Here is a 21,769-nt window from a genome sequence, read left to right on the forward strand (position 1 = left end):
ATCACCGGCTGTACTACCAAACCAACCGCCGACGACCTACTCACCCACTCCGAATTACCATCCACGCTCGCTACATATCACACTCAACCACTGTCATTACTCCTTTCTTTCCCTCAGACAGACGTTCCAGCGATCTTCCTTTTTCCCCCAAGGTCGCACGAACATCAATGCCTCCCCGCGACCATTAACCTTTGGGGCCTCTCGAGGCTTCAGTGGCTTTCAAGATGGCCGAAGTGACTCTTAAAGATGCACTGGGTACGCGTTATGCTGGTCTAGACGGGTTCTGCTAACCTCCCGATAGAGAATATACGACTCAGTGCTGCCACCAAACGCAGGGCTGGCCTCAATGATTTGCAGCATATTCTTCGTCACAATCGGAACAGAATTCAAGTGAAACTGAAAGACGATGACTTCCAGCCGATCTTCGAAGCTCTTTTCGGAGTCGCCAATGATGGACAGCCGCCCTTTATCAATGCACGAACTACAAGCACTCGAGCCACTGCTGCAAACCGTCTATCTGATGTTGCAGGAGGATTACGGCAGACAGTCGAGGCGGGCGTTCGTGTCTTGAAGTCAAAGACCGTGAAATGGGTGCTTGATCATATCATCAGTAGCATGTTCATGTCAAATGAAGACCTTTGCGAACCTCTTGCACTGGACTATGCAAAGACAATGCGGCTCATTCTCGACTTCCAACCGCATGTGGAGCAGCTACAAGTCTTTGAGTGGGAAGAGATCGCATCTTTTTGCAGTAAATTCCTGGAAAAGGCTCTTGAGGAAGCCGCGGAAGAGAACGGCGCCATTCATGAGCACACGGCGTCTTCCGGTGGTGTGAGAAATGGGGTCAGTCACCGCTCCTCGCGCTCAACCTTCCGCGAATCCGCAGGATCTCAAGGGCAACGGTCAATCATAAGGCCTGTCGCTGAAGAGATGGTCGCATGCCTTCGTCTACTGACCGCAGCACCTAATGCGCCCAAGGGGGAAACAGCGACCACCCGCATATGGATCATTATTGATTGTCTAAAGACATCTGCGATCTCTCCGAGCGCGCATAGCAACGCTTTTGGGGCGATCAACAACATCCTGTACTGGATGAGAACAGAGGGCACTCGCGCCACACAGAAAGCAACTAGTCAGCTTCTTCGCCTGGTCCGGCATTCTTGGTCTTCCAAGTCAGCGGCTACTGGTCAGATGCTGATAACAGTGCTGCTTCTACGGCCATATATTTCGCATGCTATGAGAGATGCTGGAGCCGTCGCGATGCATCCCGAGCTCTGCGGCCTACTGCACACTCTGGAGCACGAGTATGCTAGCAGACTCGAACGGGAACGTAACGAGCTCAAGCTCGAAGATCTCAGACTGGAAGTTAATCGAGGATCCTTGGGTAAGGGGCAACTAGCAACGGTACTCTTCACGCTCCGGTGCACCGGTCGGACAGGCGAAATGAACTGGTTATTGGTCAACATTCTCGCTTTTCTCAAAAGTGTCCTGATCAGTGCCGAACAGCAGAAGCCCGAATCTGACGACGAGCCTGATGCCACTACCAAGGATATCAATCGCCGACCCAGGAAGCGTCTGCGGCTCTCCAATCAATTGTCCGCACTTCTCGATGCCACAACGCGAGGTACAGCACGAGAACGCATCTGCGCACTTCAGACCGTGACTTTTCTGGCTCAGCTTCAGCCACTCTCCAACCAGCAACTACTCGGGATTGCAGACAGTCTTACGCTCAGCTGCAGTGACGACAATGTCAACATCTGCTCTTGGGCTTTCCTCGCCGTTGCAAGCTGTGCCGCACAGAGGGCAGCGTCAGACGCTAAGCTGACGGAGTTGTGGACCACTTTATGGCAGCTGGGCGTACGGTCGCTTGGTAATAGCTCAACATGTCGCGCAGCCGCGTACGCACTGTCTATAATGCTCGCCGCGCGTCTGACTGTGCAAACCCAAAGCTCTGAGCTTGTTCATATGGTCACGCATACTATGGATCTTGGCGGACCAAGCCAATTGTCGGAGTCTGTGGCATTACTGCTTTCCATCACCATGCGAATGTCGCAGCAGCTCAATCCGGCAATGGCCACGGCGACAGCAGAGAGCATTGTCGGATGGCTTGCCAAGAATTTCAAGCCCAGTGACATCGAAGACAAGCACAACACATTCAGCTCTACTATGTACGAGGCTTCCGACATCATTTCGCTAACAGCTGCTTGCCTGGGTCGGTCTATACACACGCTCAACGCTCACGGGTTGCCAGTGTGGGAGGCGCCTGCTCGAGCGTGGCTATTCTGTGAGGACGAGGCGGCCGCGGTATCGTACTTACTACTCAATCCGCCCGTTCAATCTATCCTTAGTGATGTTTTGGCCTCGTATCCACTTGACGCTCTTACGTCTGGCCAGCAATCAAGGACATCCACGGAAGCTTTGGTTCTCAGCTCCTTTACTTCTGAGCTGACCCGGTGCAAGGTTGCGTGGCAGGACCGCACACGTGCGCCCAGTAGTGATGCCTTTGCTATGCTCTGCAAAGCGTACATGGTCACTACGTGTATCGCCATGTGCATATCTTTCAAAGATATCACACGGCAGACACAGCTTCAGGAGCTCAGCCTAGAAATGCTGAAGACAATGAGCACATTCGTCGCTTCAACTCGCTGCGATGCGGACAACCTGGAAACTTTTATCGGTATTTCATCTGCTGTATGCTCTGGTATCACAGCGCACACTGGCGCAGAGTTGGACGTCCGCTCACCATGCCAGCTAGCGATGTGTCAAACTGTCAACGAAGGCTTGACAAAACGACTTGAGGGCGACCAAGATGATTTTGATGACGATGCAATGGACTTCGATGGCACTTCCGAATCACAACACAGCCGAGGCAGTGCATTGTCTGCAAATGTCGTCGATATACTGACTGATCAGGATGCAAGTTACAGTAAAACTGCTCTGAGACAAAATGTGCATCTATACGCAGTCGCTGTCTTGGCTCTGGAAGCCTACCAAGGTCATGATGGCGGCACGGAGCTGCCGTCGACTAGAGTCGTGGAATTTGTCCTATCCTTAAGCGACAACGACCTTCTCTCCTGCCGAGATATGATCACTAAATTACCCATGGTTGGTCTGGTTTTCTCCGCGGACGACACCGATCGCCTGCTTGGGTATTTCATGGAAGAAATGCTGCGTAAGTATCCATACAAGATGTCCGAGGTCGCGCTAGGTTTCGTGCTTGATGTGATGGTCGGCCTGGTCGATATATGGACTGATGACACTCTGGATGCATTGTACAATCTGGGCCTAGACACGTACGAGTGGTTCGCCAAACGCGCTCTGTCGGACGACTTTTTCTCTCCAAATGTACAGCAGCGACTTGCGGGCTTGCTCCTGCAATTGTGCCAACTGAAGCCAGATTATGGCCGGACCACCGATGCTGGCACTCCAAGGACTTGCTGCTTCAAACTGTTGAGAAAGCTGCCGATTTCGGTGCAACATCAGCTCGCTGATCGTATACCTATCATGTTTGGCAAACTGGTCTTGTCTGAACACGACAAGATGTTTCTGGACCTGGAAGCAAATTTGCCATCCGACCCCGAGTGGCCGGAAGGCATGGCCATTCGCTTGCTGCATCTGTCGAAGCTTGCTGCATCTTGGCGTTCGCTTCTGCGTCGATGCACGTGGCTGATGTTTGATGCCGCCGGACGTGCCAAGGACTGTGAAGCTTATGCCCGGCAGTGCATCGAAGAATTGGCTACCTCACTACGACTCGAGAGCCCACGACAGCTCTTCTCACTCTTTGCCTCGCAGCTGCTATTCACATGGATGGAGTACAAGAATAGCATTGCCAAGCTGCCGTGGGAAGCGTTTCACTTTACCTCGTTATACGAGCTTCTCAGACTCCACCGGGCTGAGATCACGGCACAGCTAGTCCTGAAACAGGACGATGTTGGCCTTGAACTTGTGCAAAAGGCTGTAAAGAAGATGCCTCGGGACGTTATTAAGGATGCCTACGCAAAATGTGTCGCATACTGTATGAGCCAAGACGTGATAACTCGTGGACTTCAGAATGATAGAAATGCGTTCGAAAACCGCCTGCGAGACGCTATTGGAGGTAGCGAAGAGCACAAGAAACTGATCAAGCAACACCTGCCAACGATAGCCGGTTATATGTTCCTCGCGACGGAGCAAGATGCGAGACTGGATGATTGGCTGGTCAAACACCCAGGCTATGATGGGACATTGGCAGCTCTCCAGGTTATGATGAGGTATACGAGGAAAGAAGATGAGCTTCCGCCTGCGCTTCAACCTTCTTACAAAGGCACCTACCTGATCGATCAGCTGGCAAGATTAGGGAGACGCGCCGGAAAGGACCCACGTGATTTGTGGGATGCGTCATCCTTTGTCCTGACTGCGCGCATGCTGCTGGACGCCATAGACCTGTCCCTAGGCTCTATGCAATGCTGCCGCATGATCAGACGGGTGATGATCCTTGTGGCCATTGCAGGTGAGATAGCGCTTGTTGGCTTAAGTCCTAAGATGCTCGTACATTCGGTTCGTCCATTTCTCAACGATGGCATCTGTGCCAACGATGCGATTGGTCTTTTGCAGTTCATCTTTGACAGTGGTCGAGAGTCCCTACGAACAGACTTACAGTTCACAACGGGTGCTATAGTACTGGTAATCCTGCAGATGAGGAAGCATTCGAAAGAGCGACATGAGAGTACTACGCAGGAGAGTCAGCATTCCGGTACTGTGCAAGTGATGGCCCAATTTCAGACATGGCTCGTCCAATACCTCGCTGAGCTTACAACAGATGTGGGTGGCTCTGTTTACACGGCACTCACTCAAGCGCTGGGACAACTTCAGCTGCCTGGCAATGCTGATGCTCAGAGTGCGGAGAGCTCGTTATTACTTTTCCTGCTCGATCAATGGACTGCCAACCAACCGCTCTGCCCGAGAGAGGACACTGTCGAAGCTCTACAGCTTCTTTCTGAAGAATTCATCGTGCCTAGCACGCCGTCAGACGACTGCTTAGGAGATGACACGAGTGCCGTGCGATACTCACAGCCCATCTGGGAGGCCTTGCAGACGGTCAGTTTTGACGACGGCTTCACCACGTGGGCCGCTTGTGTACTTGGGCGAGCATATGCTGCCACAGGCCTGCGACCGAATCCCAATGGCCTCGGGAAATTATTATCCACTGCAGCCATTGCCGATCCCGATGACGCTTTGCTTGGATCACAGTGCGCCATAATCAATCGCGTTGCCAGATTAGTTTTCTCTCGAGATCGCACGCAGGCAGGTCTAGCGGAGTATACGCTACGCATGGTACAAGAGACCTTCAGTCGTTTCTCGGAGCCAGATGGCGCACTCCAATTCCAAAGCATGATGCCACCCGAACTTTACTCTGCTGTGTGTTCAGGGTCATATGGATACCAGCCTACATCGGCAGTCTTGCTTCGCGCACCAGGAAATGTGAACGAAGACCGCACGTTCCAGCAGGTGTTTACTGTGTCAAACAGCGAACCACTTGAGACCTGGGCCAAAAGCTTGGCTGTAGCTTTGTCCTTGTGGGCGGACAAGGATGCAATATTGTGTTCGCTTGCGCCGCTGTTCCAAAGCGTTCGTGGGCTGGCAGTCGAACTACTTCCTCCGCTGCTCCACGTGCTGCTTGCAAACGGCTACGACAAAGTCTCCTGCGCCCTTGCGGACGCCACTGACAAGCACATGTCCGCTGAAGATGCCACACTTGTACCAAAGCAACAGTTCTTCCTAAAAGTCCTTCTCTATCTTCGAGGACAGCGATATCCTGGTGAAACTACGCGGGTCGACCGTCTCAAATGGCTGAATATCGACTACATGAATGCCGCTCAAGCTGCAGCACGATGCGGAATGCCCACTGCGGGACTTTTATTGGCAGAATGTGCTAGCCCTCCACCCACGCAGGAAAGCCGCAGAACTTCCAAGCGTGCCTCTATGGCTACAGAGTCCGTCCCGGCCCAGATACCTTCCAACCTGCTGCTCTCAGTGTACAAGCAAATAGAAGAGCCGGATTCCTTTTATGGCGTGCCACAGGAAGCATCCCTAGGATCTGTGCTGGAGCGACTGAATCATGAGGGCGATGGGTTTCGGAGTATGATGTTCCGCTCCGCGCAACTCGACAGTCAAATGCGTCGAACACATCGTCTGGCTGAGCACGATGCCGTGGGCATGGTGCAATCCTTATCAAGCCTAAATTTCAATAGCTTGGCCTTTGCACTGATGGCTCAGGGCCTTGGCAATACCGCAGAATGTAACGAACACATGCTTAGGACGGCACGAAGCCTACAACAGTGGGATATTACGCCTTCTGAAGAATGCAGCGAGTCATCGGCGAGCTTTGGTCTGTTGCAAGAGCTCAGCAGATCTAGCGAGGTGTCGCAAGTTCACGAGAAATCAAGAGCTGCTATCCTCGGATTCGCAAAAGACAGCATTACCAATGGGCGGCACAACATTCCCTCACATGAATGGTATGCGAATCTTGCGATGCTGACCGAGATCATGGAAGTCGTCACCGCCGTCGAAGATCGCGATCTGTCGTCCCGCTGGAATGTCTTCGAAAGTCGACACCAATGGATGCACATGGCCAGATATGACGACGCGAAGCCTTTCCTCTCCTCCAGACAAACTTTGTTCAGTGTCTTGAGCCAGAACCTTCCTCTACAGAGGAGCATGCATGTCACGTTAAAGCAGTGTCGGACCCTTGAGGTTGAGGCGCTGCTAGCCTTCTCCCGGATCTCGAGGGAGCACTCGAGATTGCAAGAGGCATTGACCGCTACGACTAATATGAACGACATTGTTATAGTCTGTAGCGCAGTAGGTCTCAAGATCGACTGTGCGGTGAAGTTGGAGACAGCCTCGGTTCTGTGGGATACCGGCGAAGCCAGCATGTCAGTGAAAATTCTCGTCGAGCTGGGCCAGAAAGAGAATGAGCTTTCCAGACAAGACATCCATATTGGGCGCGCGGGACTTCTTGCGCAGCTGGGTCATGAGTCTGCTGCAGCGCGCTTGGAGAAACCGGAGCAAATCCTGAGCCAGTACTTAAAGCCTGCTCTTCACGCTGCTGGCAAGAGCAGAGACAAGTCAGAGATTGGCAAGGTATACTATGAGTTTGCAACGTTCTGTGACCAAGAGCTGCAGAATCCAAGCACGATCGAGAACCTTGCACGAGTCGCCAAGATGCGTCAGGCCAAGGAAGAAGAGGTTGAAGCCTACAAACAAGCCTTACGCAAAAAGACGGATCCCGAAGCCAGACACATGATGGCGAAGAACTTGAGAGAGGCCACAAACTGGTTGGAAATTGACACTGCAGAGGACAAACGCTTGCGGAGGAGTCGCAGCGACTACGTCAACTTGAGCTTACAGAACTACTTGCAAGCTCTTCAGGCATCGGATGAGCATGATATATGTGTCTTGCGATTCTTTGCGTTGTGGCTCGAGAATACTGATAGCGCTGACAAAGGCTCTGATGCTGCAGTGAGCAAATACCTGCCAATGGTGCCCAGCTGGAAGTTCGTTCGCCTCATGAACCAGCTGATGTCACGTTTAGACAGCTCCGGGACATCCTTTCAGGTAGCTCTGGCAGATCTGCTGCAGCGTATCTTCACTGAGCATCCGTACCACAGCTTGCACCATCTGTACGGGACTACACACGGGAAAGAGTCCAGAGATCCGGCGACCGTATCGCGCTACCAGGCTGCTAAGGTTCTGATCAACAACCTCATGAACGGTCCGAGTGCTACTCGTATGCAGGAGGTTTTCAAGGCGGATCAGCTGTATAAGATACTAGCGGACAACAAGCCAGAAAGGATGCCAGCCCACAGCAATAAGATTCACGTCAACAATTTCCGACAAGCTTACAAAGTCTATCGCGACGTGCCTGTTCTGAAGGTACCACCTGCCACGATCACAATATCGCTGAGGCCGGGGGGAGAATATCAGGATGTGCCGCACGTGACAAAGTTTGATTCTACAGTGTCCATCATGAATGGACTGAGTGCTCCGAAGATGATGAAACTCTGGGCATCTGACGGGAAGTGCTACAAGGAACTTTACAAGAGTGGTGACGATGATCTGCGACAAGATGCGATCATGGAACAGGTTTTCGAGGAAGTCAGCAAAATGCTTCGCAACCACAAGGCCACTCGACAAAGAGACTTGAAGCTGCGTACGTACAAAGTCATTCCACTGTCGAGCGGGTCCGGCATCATTGAATTTGTGCCCAACTCAATACCGATCAACGAATTCCTGGTGTCCGCGCACGAGAAATATTATCCAAAAGATCTGCATAATAGAAAGGCGCGCGAGATGACAAGCAAGGCGTGTAATGGAGGGCACGGTACTACAGCAGAGCGTCTCGCTACGTACAAGAGCATCTGCGAGAGACTACATCCTGTGATGCGTCACTTCTTTCTCGAGCGATTCAATGATCCAGACGAATGGTTCGCAAAGCGTACTGCATACTCGCGGACAACAGCCAGCATATCAATCATGGGCCACATTATCGGATTGGGTGACAGGCATTGCAGCAACATCCTGCTGGACGAGCAGACGGGCGAGATCGTGCACATCGATCTCGGAGTGGCATTCGAAGCGGGAAGAGTCTTACCCATCCCAGAACTTGTACCGTTCAGGCTCACTCGCGACATTGTCGATGGTATGGGGGCAACCGGGATCGAAGGTGTATTCCGACGTTGCTGCGAGTTCACTTTGGATGCCGTGCGAGAGGACAAGGACAGTATCATGACACTTCTCAATGTATTGCGCTATGATCCGTTGCATAATTGGACGATATCGCCACTCCGAGCCAAACGAATGCAAGAAGCGCAGTCAGAGATGTCTCGGACGGGCAATGGAGGAGCTGAGCAACAATCGTCGCGGAGAAAGGAGCAAGAGGCAGGAGAAGCCGACCGAGCACTCTCGGTGGTGGAGAAGAAGCTGTCCAAGACTTTGAGCACAGCCGCAGCTGTGAACGAGTTGATACAGCAGGCCACAGATGAAACTCATCTGGCGACTCTGTTTCAGGGCTGGGCAGCTTGGTTTTAAAGCGTGCGTGAACAGAAGGAAAAGGGGGAGTTTGTTTTGTTTGCAGGCATAGCGAGCATAGAGATACCCACATCATGGATGGCGTTTGAGCGCGGTTGCGTAGAGCGATAGATTGTTGATCACTTACTGTACAGCATAAATTTACAAATGCACGATACAGGTACACGACTCTATATGTTGTCCCCCCCTAGGAGGTAAGTTCCTCTCTCATGCCGGAGACTTGGCTTTCCTCGTGACGTGAAGTGGGGGAATCGATATCCACAAACACAGAACAATCACTCTGAGCCCACTGTGGATTAACATTTGTGAATCATATTGTTTTGATATGAGTCTACGTTCCAACCTCACCTTTCGAGCTGCTCTCCACCTACCGACCTATGTACTTCACTTCACCAACCATCACGTCGACCAGAGTGCAAACACAAGCACGAGCTGTTGAACAATTGGCGAGCGACTAGTGACCTTGAGAGAAATGCTCCAACTTCAGTAAGTCTTGCTAGCACAATGTCTGATCCAGCGGCAGCGGCAGCGGCAGCACCAGCGGTGGCGGCACCAGCAGCGGCAGTGACACCTGCAGAGCTGAAGAAGAGAGCAAAAGCGGAGAAACAGGCTCGGAGAGCAGCAGAGAAAGAGGCCAAGGGAATCAGTGCTGGAGGACCGCAGACTGCCCAGCAGCAACAGCAACAGTCGCAGTCGCAGCATGGCGGACAGAAAGCAGAGAGGCAGGACAGACAAGTGAGCGTACAACAGGCACCAGCGCAAGGACAGCTGCCGGCTTGCGCGACATGTGCCGCACAAAGCGCACTCCAGGAGGCCGCGGCGGCGGCAGAGAAGGAAAAAAAAGCTGAGAGCAAGAATGTCGAACTGTGCAGCCACCTATACGCGCACCCACGACGACAAAATGTTGATGGCGCTTCGAAAGACGTACTGCCCGTCATCCTTGCGCTCGGCTTCCAATTCAGCAGCTATGAAATCACGGGCAGCACTGCACGCTGCGTTGCGATGCTCAATGCGTTCAAAGAGGCGATTCAGCAGTACACCACTCCTAAGGGGACATCTCTCGCCCGACACATGACCGCGCACCACCTCTCACCACAAATTGAATACCTCAAATCTTGCCGGCCCCTTTCAGAATCCATGGGAAACTCCATTAGATGGCTCAAGAAGCTGATCGTCGAAGTGGACCCAAGCACTCCGGAACAGGAGGCTAAAGATCATCTGTGTGCGTCCATCGACAATTTCATACAGGAGCGTATCGAAGTCACGGATCAAGCCATTGCAACTACGGCTTCACAACAGATCGAGGACGGCGCAGTGGTGCTCACATACGCCAAAAGCTCGATTGTTGAAAAGACGATTCTGCTCGCTCACGCTAGTGGCGTCAAATTTAGTGTGGTTTGCATCGACTCACGTCCACTATACGAAGGCAAGAAGCTCGCGACTTCACTTATGCAGGCTGGTTTAAAGGTCGAATATACCGCTTTCCACGGACTCGCAAACGCCATGACACATGCATCAGTCGTCCTCCTGGGCGCACACAGTATGCTGTCAAATGGTCGCCTTCAGTCTCGAATAGGAACCGCAGCCGTTGCCATGACTGCACACCAGTTGGATGTCCCTGTCGTCGTATGCTGTGAGTCAGTCAAGTTTAGTGGCAAAGTGGCACTGGACAGCATTGCCTCGAACGAGGTCGCCCCAGCTGAAGAGCTTCTACCGCCACCGATCACGTCTACCATCCACGGAGTCGATGACGAAGAGACCAAGTCGAAGACACTCGATGACTGGAAGGAGATACCAAACTTGCAGATCTTGAATCTGATGTATGATACTACGCCAGCCGACTTCATCGACATGGTCATTTGCGAGTACGGCAGCGTACCACCAAGCTCCGTGCCGGTAGTCCACCGATTGGCCAACGAGGGCGAATAGTATTTCCCTCGGAAGGTGATTGTGGAGAGAATACCACGCGAGAAAGAGGCTCTGGACCAACGTATGAGAAATGCGAACCTGATCGGTCCTGCCAGAGAAGCGAGCGTTGACATCTTTGCTCGCTATGCGGAGCACGTGCGCGCTGGCTTCTAGAAGAAACAGCGCCGGAGAGAGATTCCCGCAGCAAAGGCCAATGCCGTAGTCGCACTGCGAACAAAGTGCCGATTCGCTCCTGACTTATCTTCGGGTACAATGCGCGCGTATGGGCCGTACGAAGTACACGACTACGAACAAAGAGACATGAAAGGCATCAGGTTGACCAGTTGATAGTCAACAACGCAACACTGAACATGCTGGGCGATGCCGTTGCCGGCTTCAAATGCTCCATCCTGTTTCTCTCGTATCTTCATTATTCGTTGGACCAACCTGTGTCACCTTACCGCCATACGCCTCGCTATGCATGCTCACACTCTAGAACCGGGCCAAGCCAACAACACTCTTGTGCCCCCAGGGCAAAAGCAAAAGTCCTCCACATCCTCCTCGCCGAGTAGACTCTCCATGTTTGGCAGTGTACGCCTGTGATGTCCAGTCCCGAAAGTTGGTGCTGAAGAAGGCTGATCGTTGCGCTACGGTCCGCGAGCACAGTTTTGCAATATTACTCATCATAAGACGCCGCCCTCGATTGGCATCATGTGCGGACCGCCAAATGCCACGCTTTCAGTTTGCGAGAACTGCAGCGAGTTGAAACCCACATCCACAGCACTATCAATCTGGTGGAGCGTCGCCGGCCGATGGTCGAAACGTGGTGGCATCTGAATGGTTCCGGGCGCTTTGGTTTTCTTCACACGTGTTTGTATGGCCGTAGGTGAGCCCTGTGTCGAGCGCACTGCCAGAGCTTCCCAGCAATGTGCAGCCGTCTGACTGTGTAATGACATCTCCAGAAGAAGTCCCTTGGCAATGCCGCTAGCGTGTAAGGCTTCGTGCACCCACGGACTTTCCCTGCCACTGCCGAGCTCAAATACCAGAAGAGTGGTGGCTGCAATGACCAGAACGTCGACAGTTAAGAAATACGCTTCGTCGAGTCGAAGTTGCTTGTGCAGCAGTTCTGCCACCTGGATTGCGTGCAACGCCGCGTTGACGGCCTTGAGTCCGAGCGTATAAGGTGGCGAGTTGATCTCCACGGTAGGCATCGTGAGATAGTGCGCAAAAGGAGAGTACAGGAGCAGTTGTGCATAGTCGTATGCATACGCCAGATATAGCTGCGATCTGGTGAGGTGAAGGGTCAGTGTGCTAACGTTTCCAGAATTATGTATGAGGAAGATGGGGACTAACCGGGTCATATGGTCAGCGGCTTGCAACGGCAACGGACAATTCCGAGCCCACTCCTCCAGTTCAGCACCTGCTTCTTGGATGGCTTGCTGAGAGATCGAGTATGCGCCTAGACCCGCGGATCTTCTCGCCGTGGCAGTGTTGTGCACGGCTGTGATTCCGCGGCTCAGAGTACACATCATCTCCATATGTTCATTACTCGCTACCAATCCCGATTCGGACCCCATCGAAGACATACTAGGATAAAAGTCCTGCTCGTCACATTCGAATCCGACCGTCCTCGGCACGCCAAGCGCAATCGACGTGTATGCGTCAAAGACGTTCAGCGCCGACCAGACCCTCCGTCTCAACACGCTTTCGTCTTTGGGAAACCCAGGGGTATCCTCGTGTAGACCAAGTCGCAAAGCAGCGCTCGCGGCAGCGGCAAGATACGAATGCGTCCGTCCCAGCGCCGAAGCGGCTTTCAAAAACAGCGCCAGACACAACACTGTTTGAATGGCCGACAGATTGCGATCACAGTGACTCAGCGGCACGAGTTCCTGCGCAGCAGCAAAGTACGCAATGCCCTGAACTCGACGTGTTTCCGCTAATACAGTCGTAGAGTGGTCGAAACGTTGACCGAGGGCCAGCACGGAGTAGACCAGACCCAATTCTTCCTTGTCACCAAAGTCTCGGCCAAAAGTGTTGGTATCGTAGAGTCGATAGATGGTAGTCTCGATCTGGGATCTCTCCACAAAGGGCCACAGATGAAATGCTTCGCCAAACGCAATTTCCACCAATTTCAATGCCTCGTCCTTGGCCGGTGGGAGTAACGTATTACTGCTCATTGGACCCGCGAGAAGATTGTCAATGGAATGAGAGCTGTCCAGCGCTTGAACGACTTTCAAAGACGAGTCTTGCGGCAACGTCGGTGCCGTGCCGGTGTGGTTGATGAAATTGATGAGTTGGCGAAGGATATCGAATCCAAACGGTTTCCCTCGTGGCTCCGTGGTGATGGTCTCGATATACTTGGTGGGCATCATCATCATCTCATCGACCGACGACGACGACGACGCCATCATCGTATCTGTGCGTCTCATCGACGCCATCTTCTTCGTGGTTCCACTACTACTATCACTACCACCACCACCACCACCACTACTACTACTACTACTACCACCGGTAAGATGATGTTTCAAGAAGCTGCTGCTGCTGCTGTACGAATCGGCGGAAATTGTCGACAGTCGTTCTCGCGATCCAATCGAAAGTCTGTCTGGGTTGCTCAGAGATGGAGATGTTTGTGTTGTCATGGTTTCGTCCGTGTCGTTGTTACTCTGTTCGGATCCGCACGAGGAATGTCGGAGTCGGTCTTGTAGCGCTTCAATCTTTTGTTCGAGATGCGCGATGTAAGCGGGTCCTGGGTAATGTACATGTACATTGTTAGTTGTTGTTGTCGGGAGAAGAAGGGGAAGGAGAAGAAGAAGAAAATCTCCCAATGGAGATCTCTTTTTATACAAAAGAGAGACAAGAGGTAAAGTTTAAGGGTAGATAGTTGCACACATACCACGCGATTGCTTCACCTGATGTCCAAACGAGCATTGTAACCTGTTTATCTCGTATTTTTCATCTTCCCAGTCAGTTAAGGCACTCCATTGGCAATAATGACAACAACAACAACAACAAGAAAAGAAAAATCAAATCAAATCAGAGACAAAAGAATAGAAAAGGGAGCTTCACCCACCCAATCGTGCTACAGGCCGAACAATTCATTAAACCATCGCAACGGGATTTCCGTCTTCGACATTGATCGCACTAGAACACAAAATGGAAAAACCAAAAACAGCTTGCCCCGTTAGCCGACTCGTTCTTCTTGATGATGAATGATAAATGAATGATGAAGAGGAAGCATGCTGTTCCCCCTCTCAATGATGAATTGTTCATCTATTGAGAAGAGAGAGAGAGAGATGGAGAGAGAAAACAACGTACTGCTCGCGCGGCTCTTTTTCGCTGCATTTTATCGCCTAGTGACGACGAGGGAGAAGATGAGGAGGAGGAGGAGGAAGGCATTACTGCCGGCTGGAGCTTGACTATTCCTGGCATGCGGATTGTGGAGGATGAAGGGTCGTCATGGAACATGGAGAGCATCGTCGTTGTCGTTGTCGTCGTCGTCGGCGTCGGCAGCGTCGTCTTCTAGTAGGTGGGGAAGGTATTGCGAGTGATAGAGGGGTTGAGGGACTGTGATTGATGTGATTTTGGTTGTCGTGGTTGTTGTCGTGATAATGATGATATTGGATGAGCAGGGTCGAGAGCTTAATATGAGGATGATGACGATGAAGTTCGATTTCTCCTCTAGTGATATGTACGTCCTGGCGATTTGCGATAGCTTGCGAGGTGGTTTAGACTTTCTGTCGGGTGCACCAATGGAGTTGGTTCGACCGGGTTACTTGCATGCATGAGAGAAAAGGGTAGTTAGGTTAGGTTAGGTGGAAAAGGGCTAGGGGCTTGCTGGGTGTTGCTCCGATCCCTAGGTACAGGTACAGGTACAAGTACAGGTGGAGAGGGATAGGGTGACGGTGAGGGAGGGAGGGAGGGAGGAAGGGAGCGAGTGAGGGAGGGAGGGAGTGAGGGAGGGAGGGAGAGATCGAGAGAGAGAGACAAAATAGGCACTGCTGCTGACAGGGAGAGGGTAATTATCCCCTGTACTTTTGTTCCTTCGTTCGTGTCCGTTGGTGAACTACTCCAGTAGTGTAGTGAGGGATGTTTCTGCAGCTATGTCATCGACAATGATTTTCCAACACCACCACCACCACTACCACCACCACCCACCATCCATCGCCATTCGCCATTCGCCAATGGGTTGTTCTCGTATCCTCGTAGGAGGTAGACCCGAAGCGGGCTGACAAGAGAGTAAGTGGTGCTTCTTGGGGGACCCGCTCGCATGCAGCAGTGCACACGTTGAAGGCCTGTCTGTCTTCTGCACGTTTGGGGTCAGCCATGTTCGTTTCTTGGGACATCCTGATATAGACCATGATCATAATCATGACAATAATGTGCCGCTGTTGCTGCTGCTGCTGCTGCTGCTGCTGCTGCAGCAAAACCCCAAGGGCTTGGTCTCAAACCAATTTTGCAAACATTATCATTCTTGGATTCATGGGAGTCTGTCTGATTGCTCTTCATTTTTTTTCCATCTTTCCACGCATGTGCGATACAAAGTAGTAGTCGCTCAGCAGCTACCTGAACATGCAAGTGAGCCTTCGGCTGCAACATGCGCCTCTTTGTTCCGGGGTTTGTTCCGAAGATGATACATAGGAATGGGTTATGCAAGTGCCTACTAGGGTGAACCGGCTAGTCCGGACGCGATGGATATAGTCAAAAAGTATGTACACAGTATATATACTACTCTTGCGCTTATAATAGCGCTATCGGATATACTGATACTGTATACTAGATAGTATCCAACTATATACACTAGCTAGATTTCTAGATAAAGAAGATATAAATTACTTTTAAGCAATTCTAGACTATAGATACTATTTCTTATATATTTAGTAGATTAGAATAGTAAAGAAGGCCTAAACATCTATAGTTAGAATAGATCGAGCCTACTCTAATTCTTTGTAAAGCGATAGTAGTAGATAGCGTTATAATAGCTATAACCTTATACCTTAGCTACTATTTGCGTATCCTTAACAAACTTAAAGTTTATATTAAGATAGCTTAATTTGCGTACTCCTAACTATACTCTATAGAGCCTAGATTAGCTACCTTTACTTTACTTTAGAGCTAGCTATACTTTATTCTAGAATCCGGAGGTTGCTATATAAAATATATCTATATAATTAAGAATTCCTATTTATCTAGTTAGTAACTTGCTATTTAAATATAGTAGTATCTATATATATATATATATATTATCACCGTAAAGCCCTCTCTCCTACTACCGTCCTCGGGTAGACGATCGGATAGGCCCGGCTTATAGTAGGTCGTAGCGTAGCTCCGTAGTAAAAGGGATAGGATAGGTAGAGGTCCGGAAGGACGCGGGAATGCCTATAGGTAGTAGGAAAGGTAATATTAGAAGACAAAACGCACTATAGGGTAACGACATTAATTATAGTAGAGTAGGTATCCGTACGTCTACGTCCTAATTATCTCTATCCTGTCCTCCGTTACGAAAAAGAAGAAAAGCACCCTATATAGCTACCCGCCGGGAGTAGTATAGCCCTCCCGGGCCGCCCGGCTCTCGGCTCTACCCTAACGCCCTATATAAAAAGGAATACGCCTAGCCGCTTAACAATATATATACTATTCAAATAGCTTATTTAAATATATATATTAGGATAAGAGTACTCTATATAACAGCTTCAATAGCTTATATCGAAAAATACAATCTATTTATAGATTGCTACATAACATTAAATGATTTCAAGCTCGACTGCCTATACCCGGTCCAACATCGTACGCTAGCTACATATAGAGTAACTAACTGTAAGCAGGAATCCGCAAAACATGCCGTAGATGCAGCCGATCGCCTATCAAACTAAGAAAAAACCGTCATCAGCGACGACGTTCTTTGGAACTTCAGCCGACCTCGATTGTCGACAAGTCTCACACACAGCTCATCAACTTGTGCGAGAGAGAGAAAGAGTTTGCTAGTCTCCTCGGGAGGTTTGCTTCCCTTGCCGATCCTTGCAAAGACGCGGGTGTATTCTTTATATGTTCCTAGGGGGTTGGTTGGTTGGTTGGAGCGACTAGGAGGTAATCAGCCCATTCGCCAAATAGATAGGTCCATGTATCTTGTTTGTCTATCTATCGATTACATTCATGCATACCTACATTCATTCATCCACCGTCTTTTTAGTTCTAGATCGATAAGACCGTCTATTTTATGTTCAACAACAACATCAACAACAGATGGAAAGGGGCAGTTGGATAATAGACAAGAACCAGCAGCCGATACCTAGTGATACAGTACGTCCGTCTGCAAGGCATGGATAAACACACACACAAAAAAACAGGGAGAGTCTGATGAACAAACAACAAGCAAGCAACCCTAACACGCCGTGCGTGCAACGTGCGTGGATGTGAGAAACCGACGGATGCATCCGTCCCAAAGGCGAACAGACTGGTGCATACCAAGAAAAGACCCTCCCCCATGCCCATGCACACACGCCCTGTCGGAAAAGGTTGGTCCGGAGACATCGCCGAATGCTCGAGCGCCAGCCTCCCCTTCCCCTGTCTCTTCTCTCTCTCCCTCTCTCTCTCTCTCCTTGCCTTGCTACAGTATGCTTGGTAATGTAGAAGGTCACTCACTCCCCATCGTGTACGTAGGTATACGGTACGTACATTTACAATTACAGTACAGAGATACAACCCAACCCAATTCCATCCCCCAAGAAATCCTATATGCTACATCCCTACGGTACAGTACCTCCGTAGGCAAGTGTCTTTTTTGTTTGTAAAAAATCTTGGCCTCATCATCACCAATCATCATCAACCATCATCAATCATCATCAATTCTAGACCGCGGTCTAAAGACTACAGGTACCTAATCTAATGTATATGTTGCCCCGCGGAGCAAGAAATGCGAAAATCTGTACTAGACAGTACCTCCTACATAATTATTGCATACCTACTAGTTATTGCATACCTACTAGGTACGTTAGTTAGTTAGTTACCTAGTAGCCTTTGCCTCTATCTCGGTCCCGAACACATGTCGTAGGGCGTACGTTGCGTGCATGCGCCGCGAGAAATTTCTCGTCTAAGGTAGAAACATACAGTACCCGACGACATGGGAAAGTACATACATGACCGTATAGTGCAGTAGGACTAGACCAGGTTCAGGGGTAATAAAGAGTGAGTGAGTGAGTGAGTGAGAGTGCAATCAGTACAGTACAGTATACATACATACCGACTGATACCAGTATACATGTTGGGAATGGGTTCAAACAAAAACCCCCGTTTCCAGGCTAGCTAGGATATCAGCATTGCCCATAAAGGTACATCGTACATGTATGTCTATGCCGATCTGATATAGATATGGACGTGGTTGTGGCCAAGCCTCTGGTCTCCTCCCATCAGCCCAGTTTTAGTATACAGCTTGAAAACTCTCCGACTCTCTTCTCTCTTTCTCGCTTGCTTTTTCTTTCTTGCAACTCAAGTTCCGCGGGGATTATATGTTGGCAGTGTCACATAAAGGATCAAGGATTTTTCGATCGATAGGTAGACATGAGCTCTGACTGTGCCCGTCATTTTTCGTACTCCTGCATTGATTCACAGTACTTACCTAGGTATGTATGTATCACAGCAGTCGGCGGTTGCGAGTAGGTACAGTAGTGATGAAACCGATGGCGGGTACAGTACATGTATCGGGCACATGCTACATACTGGTACCTACCTACCCTGGACGATTAAGCAACGATGTAGCAGGGCTGTCCAACATGCCCCCAGCTGCCACACACACATACACAGCATGGTGAGGAGTTATTACATAGTTCATCGCACATGATGTAGTGTTGCAAGTCTGCAAGTATCTTTTGAGTGGATGATTGCACTTGCATCACACATGGAAACAATCGTTTTTGACTAATACCTATGTCTGACTCCGCCGCCTCTCAGAATGGATTTCTGCGGTAGGTATATAGGTAGGCACGCGTCTTTTGGCGGTGAGCTTCATGCTCCTCATCCTCCTCATACTTACTGGCTGAAGCTGAGAGAAAATGATATCAATTGGCTACCTACCTTAGGCACCTAGCAATCGTTTGGACTGCTCACTCAACGGTATCCTATTTGCTCTACAGATTGACAGAGAGCCGGTCATCAATGGGCGATAAAGTGTCAGTCAGCATTCGAGTGGTCTGATCAGTTCCAGCAGACTGGCAGCAGTGACATTTCTTTGCTGTCCTCTTCGGTAAGTACATACCTTGTGCTATGATCCCGAATCAGACGCGCGGCCCTGCCGCATCGCTGTCAATTTTCCGAAGGATGACACTACTTACTGGCATCGGTCCTGGATCGAGTTAAAGTTCAGGTTGTATGATGCCCGGTGTCACAGCAAAGCTAGACCAGCATGGGCCTGGGGATAGTCTGTACGGGTGGGTGTCAAATGGAGCATGCTGTCCACACCGGGGCACGTTCGATCAACGCGCGATAATACAGACTTCTGATGTAGCCCTCCGATCGCCCTATACCACTGGTTCTGTCTCGCATCCGTAGCTAGCACGGGCAGCGACAGCCAATAGACCTGGTTTACGAATTGTCATCAGTGCTGTTACAGTGTTGATTGTGCCCTGTGTTATAGGCTCCAGTTGAGAACAATATAGTAATAACTTGCTGTCTTGCAATCGGCCTTTCTTTCTATCCCGAGGAGCTGCGATAACGAATTGAGCCAACATTGCGTCCTTTGGGTATGTCAAGCATCTCTCGTGGCTCGAGCCTCGAGGCTGGAGTCGGCTAGAGCCTAGATGCACTCTCGCCAGGGAATATCGCATGGAGAATGATGGGGATGATCCTATTGGTCCTCAGGTCGCCCATGAGTGCGAACACGCTCCGAGGAAGAGGACCTGGAGTCGGTATCACTAGAGCAGGTCAGGTGTAACCTGTTCCGATGTTGTCGGGCGACTACTCGCAAGAGATCCATGAGCAAGGCAATGAGCTATGCTGGGCCGACAATCACAGCGTTCACGGCGGATCCAAGTTGAGAGAGAGAGAGAGAGAGAGAGAGAGAGAGGAGGCATCAGTACAATGAGAGTATGAGGGTCATGACAAGCACATTCGCAGACCATTATACTTCTGGCCATGGAATTATCCTGCCGTAGTCGTGATATTTAGTGCTGTACTCTATGCATACGGCGATGGAAGCTGTAGAAGAGAGGCTCCTTGTCCTTTTATGCGCCGCCTTGGTCTTTGATGATACCGCGATTGAGCTGTACCTGTGCCAGAATCTTGTCGGCCCCCTTCTCGACCAGCATCTTTGCAACATCAAAGCCAAACTCGTTGGCTTGCTCGTGCGTAAGGACTCTGCGACGGGTCTCGATCTCGGCAGCTTCCTGGCCATCAAGACTGACGACAATTGCGCGCATCACGAGCTCGTCGCTCAGCTCGTCCTCTAGCGCTTTCGTGCCTCCAATGTTGGTGGCTGCGCCGCTTGCCTTATCATAGGTCTCAGCGGGCTTGATACCAACACCCGCGTGCTGATCATGCATCCGACTCTTGGAGACCCACTCCGTCTCAACTCCGATGGGAACAGAGCATCCCCCTTCCAATGTACGCATGAGCGCTCGTTCCACGAGAGCTTGCCTCCACGATTGGTCGTCGCCAATGCGGGAAAGCAACTCTGCTGTGCGCGTGTCGTCGGAGCGAATCTCGATCCCGAGCGCACCCTGACCAACAGCGTGAAGCATGCCGCCATTGTCTTTTGACAAGTAACTGCCAATGCGGTGGCTCAGACCTAAGCGCTCGAGGCCAGCTACGGCAATGCATATAGCTGAATAATCTGAGCTCGGATCGTCCAGCTTCGCCAATCGCGTTCCGATGTTTCCTCTGACATCTTGGAACTGTAGCTGAGGATAGAAGCGCTTGAGCTGCGCCGTTCTCCTCAGACTCGACGTGCCGACTACTGCGCCTTCTGGCAGATCTTTCAACGACTTGACCTTGTCCACAAGGGTGGGTTTCAAGACAAGGGCATCGCGTGCATCCTCACGCTTGGTCACGCACCCGAGACTCAGGCCCACAGGTAATTGCGTGGGCATGTCCTTCAGGCTGTGCACAATGAGGTCGAGTGACCCGTCCTCGAGCAAGACTTCGAGCTCTTGCGTCCACAGGGCCTTCTCGTTGAACTTGTGCAGGGCAGTCTTCTGATTGTTGTCGCCCGTGGTGCTCATGGCGTGGATCTCGAAGTGGTGCTCCGGCCATGCCTCCCGCAATGCCTTGACCACTTCATCTGCTTGTTTCCGTGCCAATATGGACCGCCGCGTACCGACGTGGAAGGTCTGCGTGTTTGCCGTCTCTTGTCTCGCTCGGATGACAATGTGCGAGTTGTCATCGGCAGGAGGTGCCGTGACCGTCGTGTTCGTCGCTTCTGTGGCCATTGGGAGGTGTGTGTACGGGCGTGTTGGGTAGGTGTAGGTGTGTGTGCGTATGAACTACGAGCTCAGATTCTGATGTTTAGGCATGTACCTACTACCTGCAATGTCGTTATCACCCTCCGCTCGCTCCCAACGTCCAGTCAATTAACTTTCTGAGGCGGCCTCGGCATGTGTGATGCTCCTTCAACGAACGGTGCAGTATTTCTCTGGGTGCAAGGTGCAAACCTGTCGAAAGGCTCGAGTTCTCGCGGAACCTGAACATTTTTACCTGGTATTGCGTCAATGTGTGCCCCTCGTCTGGCTCTCCCACTCCCGTCTGCAGGAACATCGGCCCCCCCTGGGATGAGCTTCACGCGCGCACCCGCGCGAGAATACTTCTG

At 50.9% G+C, this 21,769-nt stretch overlaps 6 protein-coding genes across 6 annotated transcripts; 2 read left to right on the top strand and 4 right to left on the bottom strand.

The window, feature by feature from the left end:
* Positions 1–224: 224 nt before the first annotated feature.
* Positions 225–9,093, top strand: SEPMUDRAFT_161897 (uncharacterized protein; the record flags this gene model as incomplete). The annotated part of the gene is made up of 2 exons (XM_016907964.1): positions 225–255; positions 302–9,093. 2 exons carry the CDS (start codon positions 225–227, stop codon positions 9,067–9,069), a joined length of 8,799 nt encoding a protein of 2,932 aa, XP_016763906.1. The 3' UTR covers positions 9,070–9,093.
* Positions 9,094–9,439: 346 nt separating this feature from the next.
* SEPMUDRAFT_131404 (IF-2B-domain-containing protein) lies at positions 9,440–13,832 on the top strand. The gene is made up of 3 exons (XM_016902417.1): positions 9,440–11,859; positions 11,943–12,264; positions 12,331–13,832. The coding sequence occupies exon 1, from the start codon at positions 9,574–9,576 to the stop codon at positions 10,996–10,998; it is 1,425 nt and encodes a 474-aa protein (XP_016763908.1). The 5' UTR covers positions 9,440–9,573; the 3' UTR covers positions 10,999–11,859; positions 11,943–12,264; positions 12,331–13,832.
* On the bottom strand, positions 9,440–14,865 carry SEPMUDRAFT_124001 (uncharacterized protein). Its single transcript, XM_016901873.1, has 6 exons — positions 14,293–14,865; positions 14,048–14,118; positions 13,871–13,911; positions 12,331–13,723; positions 11,943–12,264; positions 9,440–11,859 (listed from the first exon to the last, which is right to left on the bottom strand). Exons 1-6 carry the CDS (start codon positions 14,449–14,451, stop codon positions 11,764–11,766), a joined length of 2,082 nt encoding a protein of 693 aa, XP_016763907.1. The 5' UTR covers positions 14,452–14,865; the 3' UTR covers positions 9,440–11,763.
* Positions 14,866–14,893: 28 nt separating this feature from the next.
* SEPMUDRAFT_147581 (uncharacterized protein) lies at positions 14,894–15,386 on the bottom strand. Its single transcript, XM_016904391.1, has one exon. It carries the CDS (start codon positions 15,345–15,347, stop codon positions 15,081–15,083), a length of 267 nt encoding a protein of 88 aa, XP_016763909.1. The 5' UTR covers positions 15,348–15,386; the 3' UTR covers positions 14,894–15,080.
* A 3,634-nt stretch (positions 15,387–19,020) lies between these two features.
* On the bottom strand, positions 19,021–19,945 carry SEPMUDRAFT_161901 (uncharacterized protein). The gene is made up of 2 exons (XM_016907965.1): positions 19,226–19,945; positions 19,021–19,132 (listed from the first exon to the last, which is right to left on the bottom strand). The coding sequence occupies exon 1, from the start codon at positions 19,791–19,793 to the stop codon at positions 19,488–19,490; it is 306 nt and encodes a 101-aa protein (XP_016763910.1). The 5' UTR covers positions 19,794–19,945; the 3' UTR covers positions 19,021–19,132; positions 19,226–19,487.
* An 89-nt stretch (positions 19,946–20,034) lies between these two features.
* SEPMUDRAFT_147583 (hydroxymethylbilane synthase) lies at positions 20,035–21,594 on the bottom strand. Its single transcript, XM_016904392.1, has one exon. The coding sequence runs from the start codon at positions 21,390–21,392 to the stop codon at positions 20,190–20,192; it is 1,203 nt and encodes a 400-aa protein (XP_016763911.1). The 5' UTR covers positions 21,393–21,594; the 3' UTR covers positions 20,035–20,189.
* Between the last annotated feature and the right edge of the window lie 175 nt (positions 21,595–21,769).

Source organism: Sphaerulina musiva (assembly GCF_000320565.1).
Source record: "Sphaerulina musiva SO2202 unplaced genomic scaffold SEPMUscaffold_2, whole genome shotgun sequence".
In the NCBI taxonomy this organism is placed as follows: Eukaryota; Fungi; Ascomycota; class Dothideomycetes; order Mycosphaerellales; family Mycosphaerellaceae; genus Sphaerulina; species Sphaerulina musiva.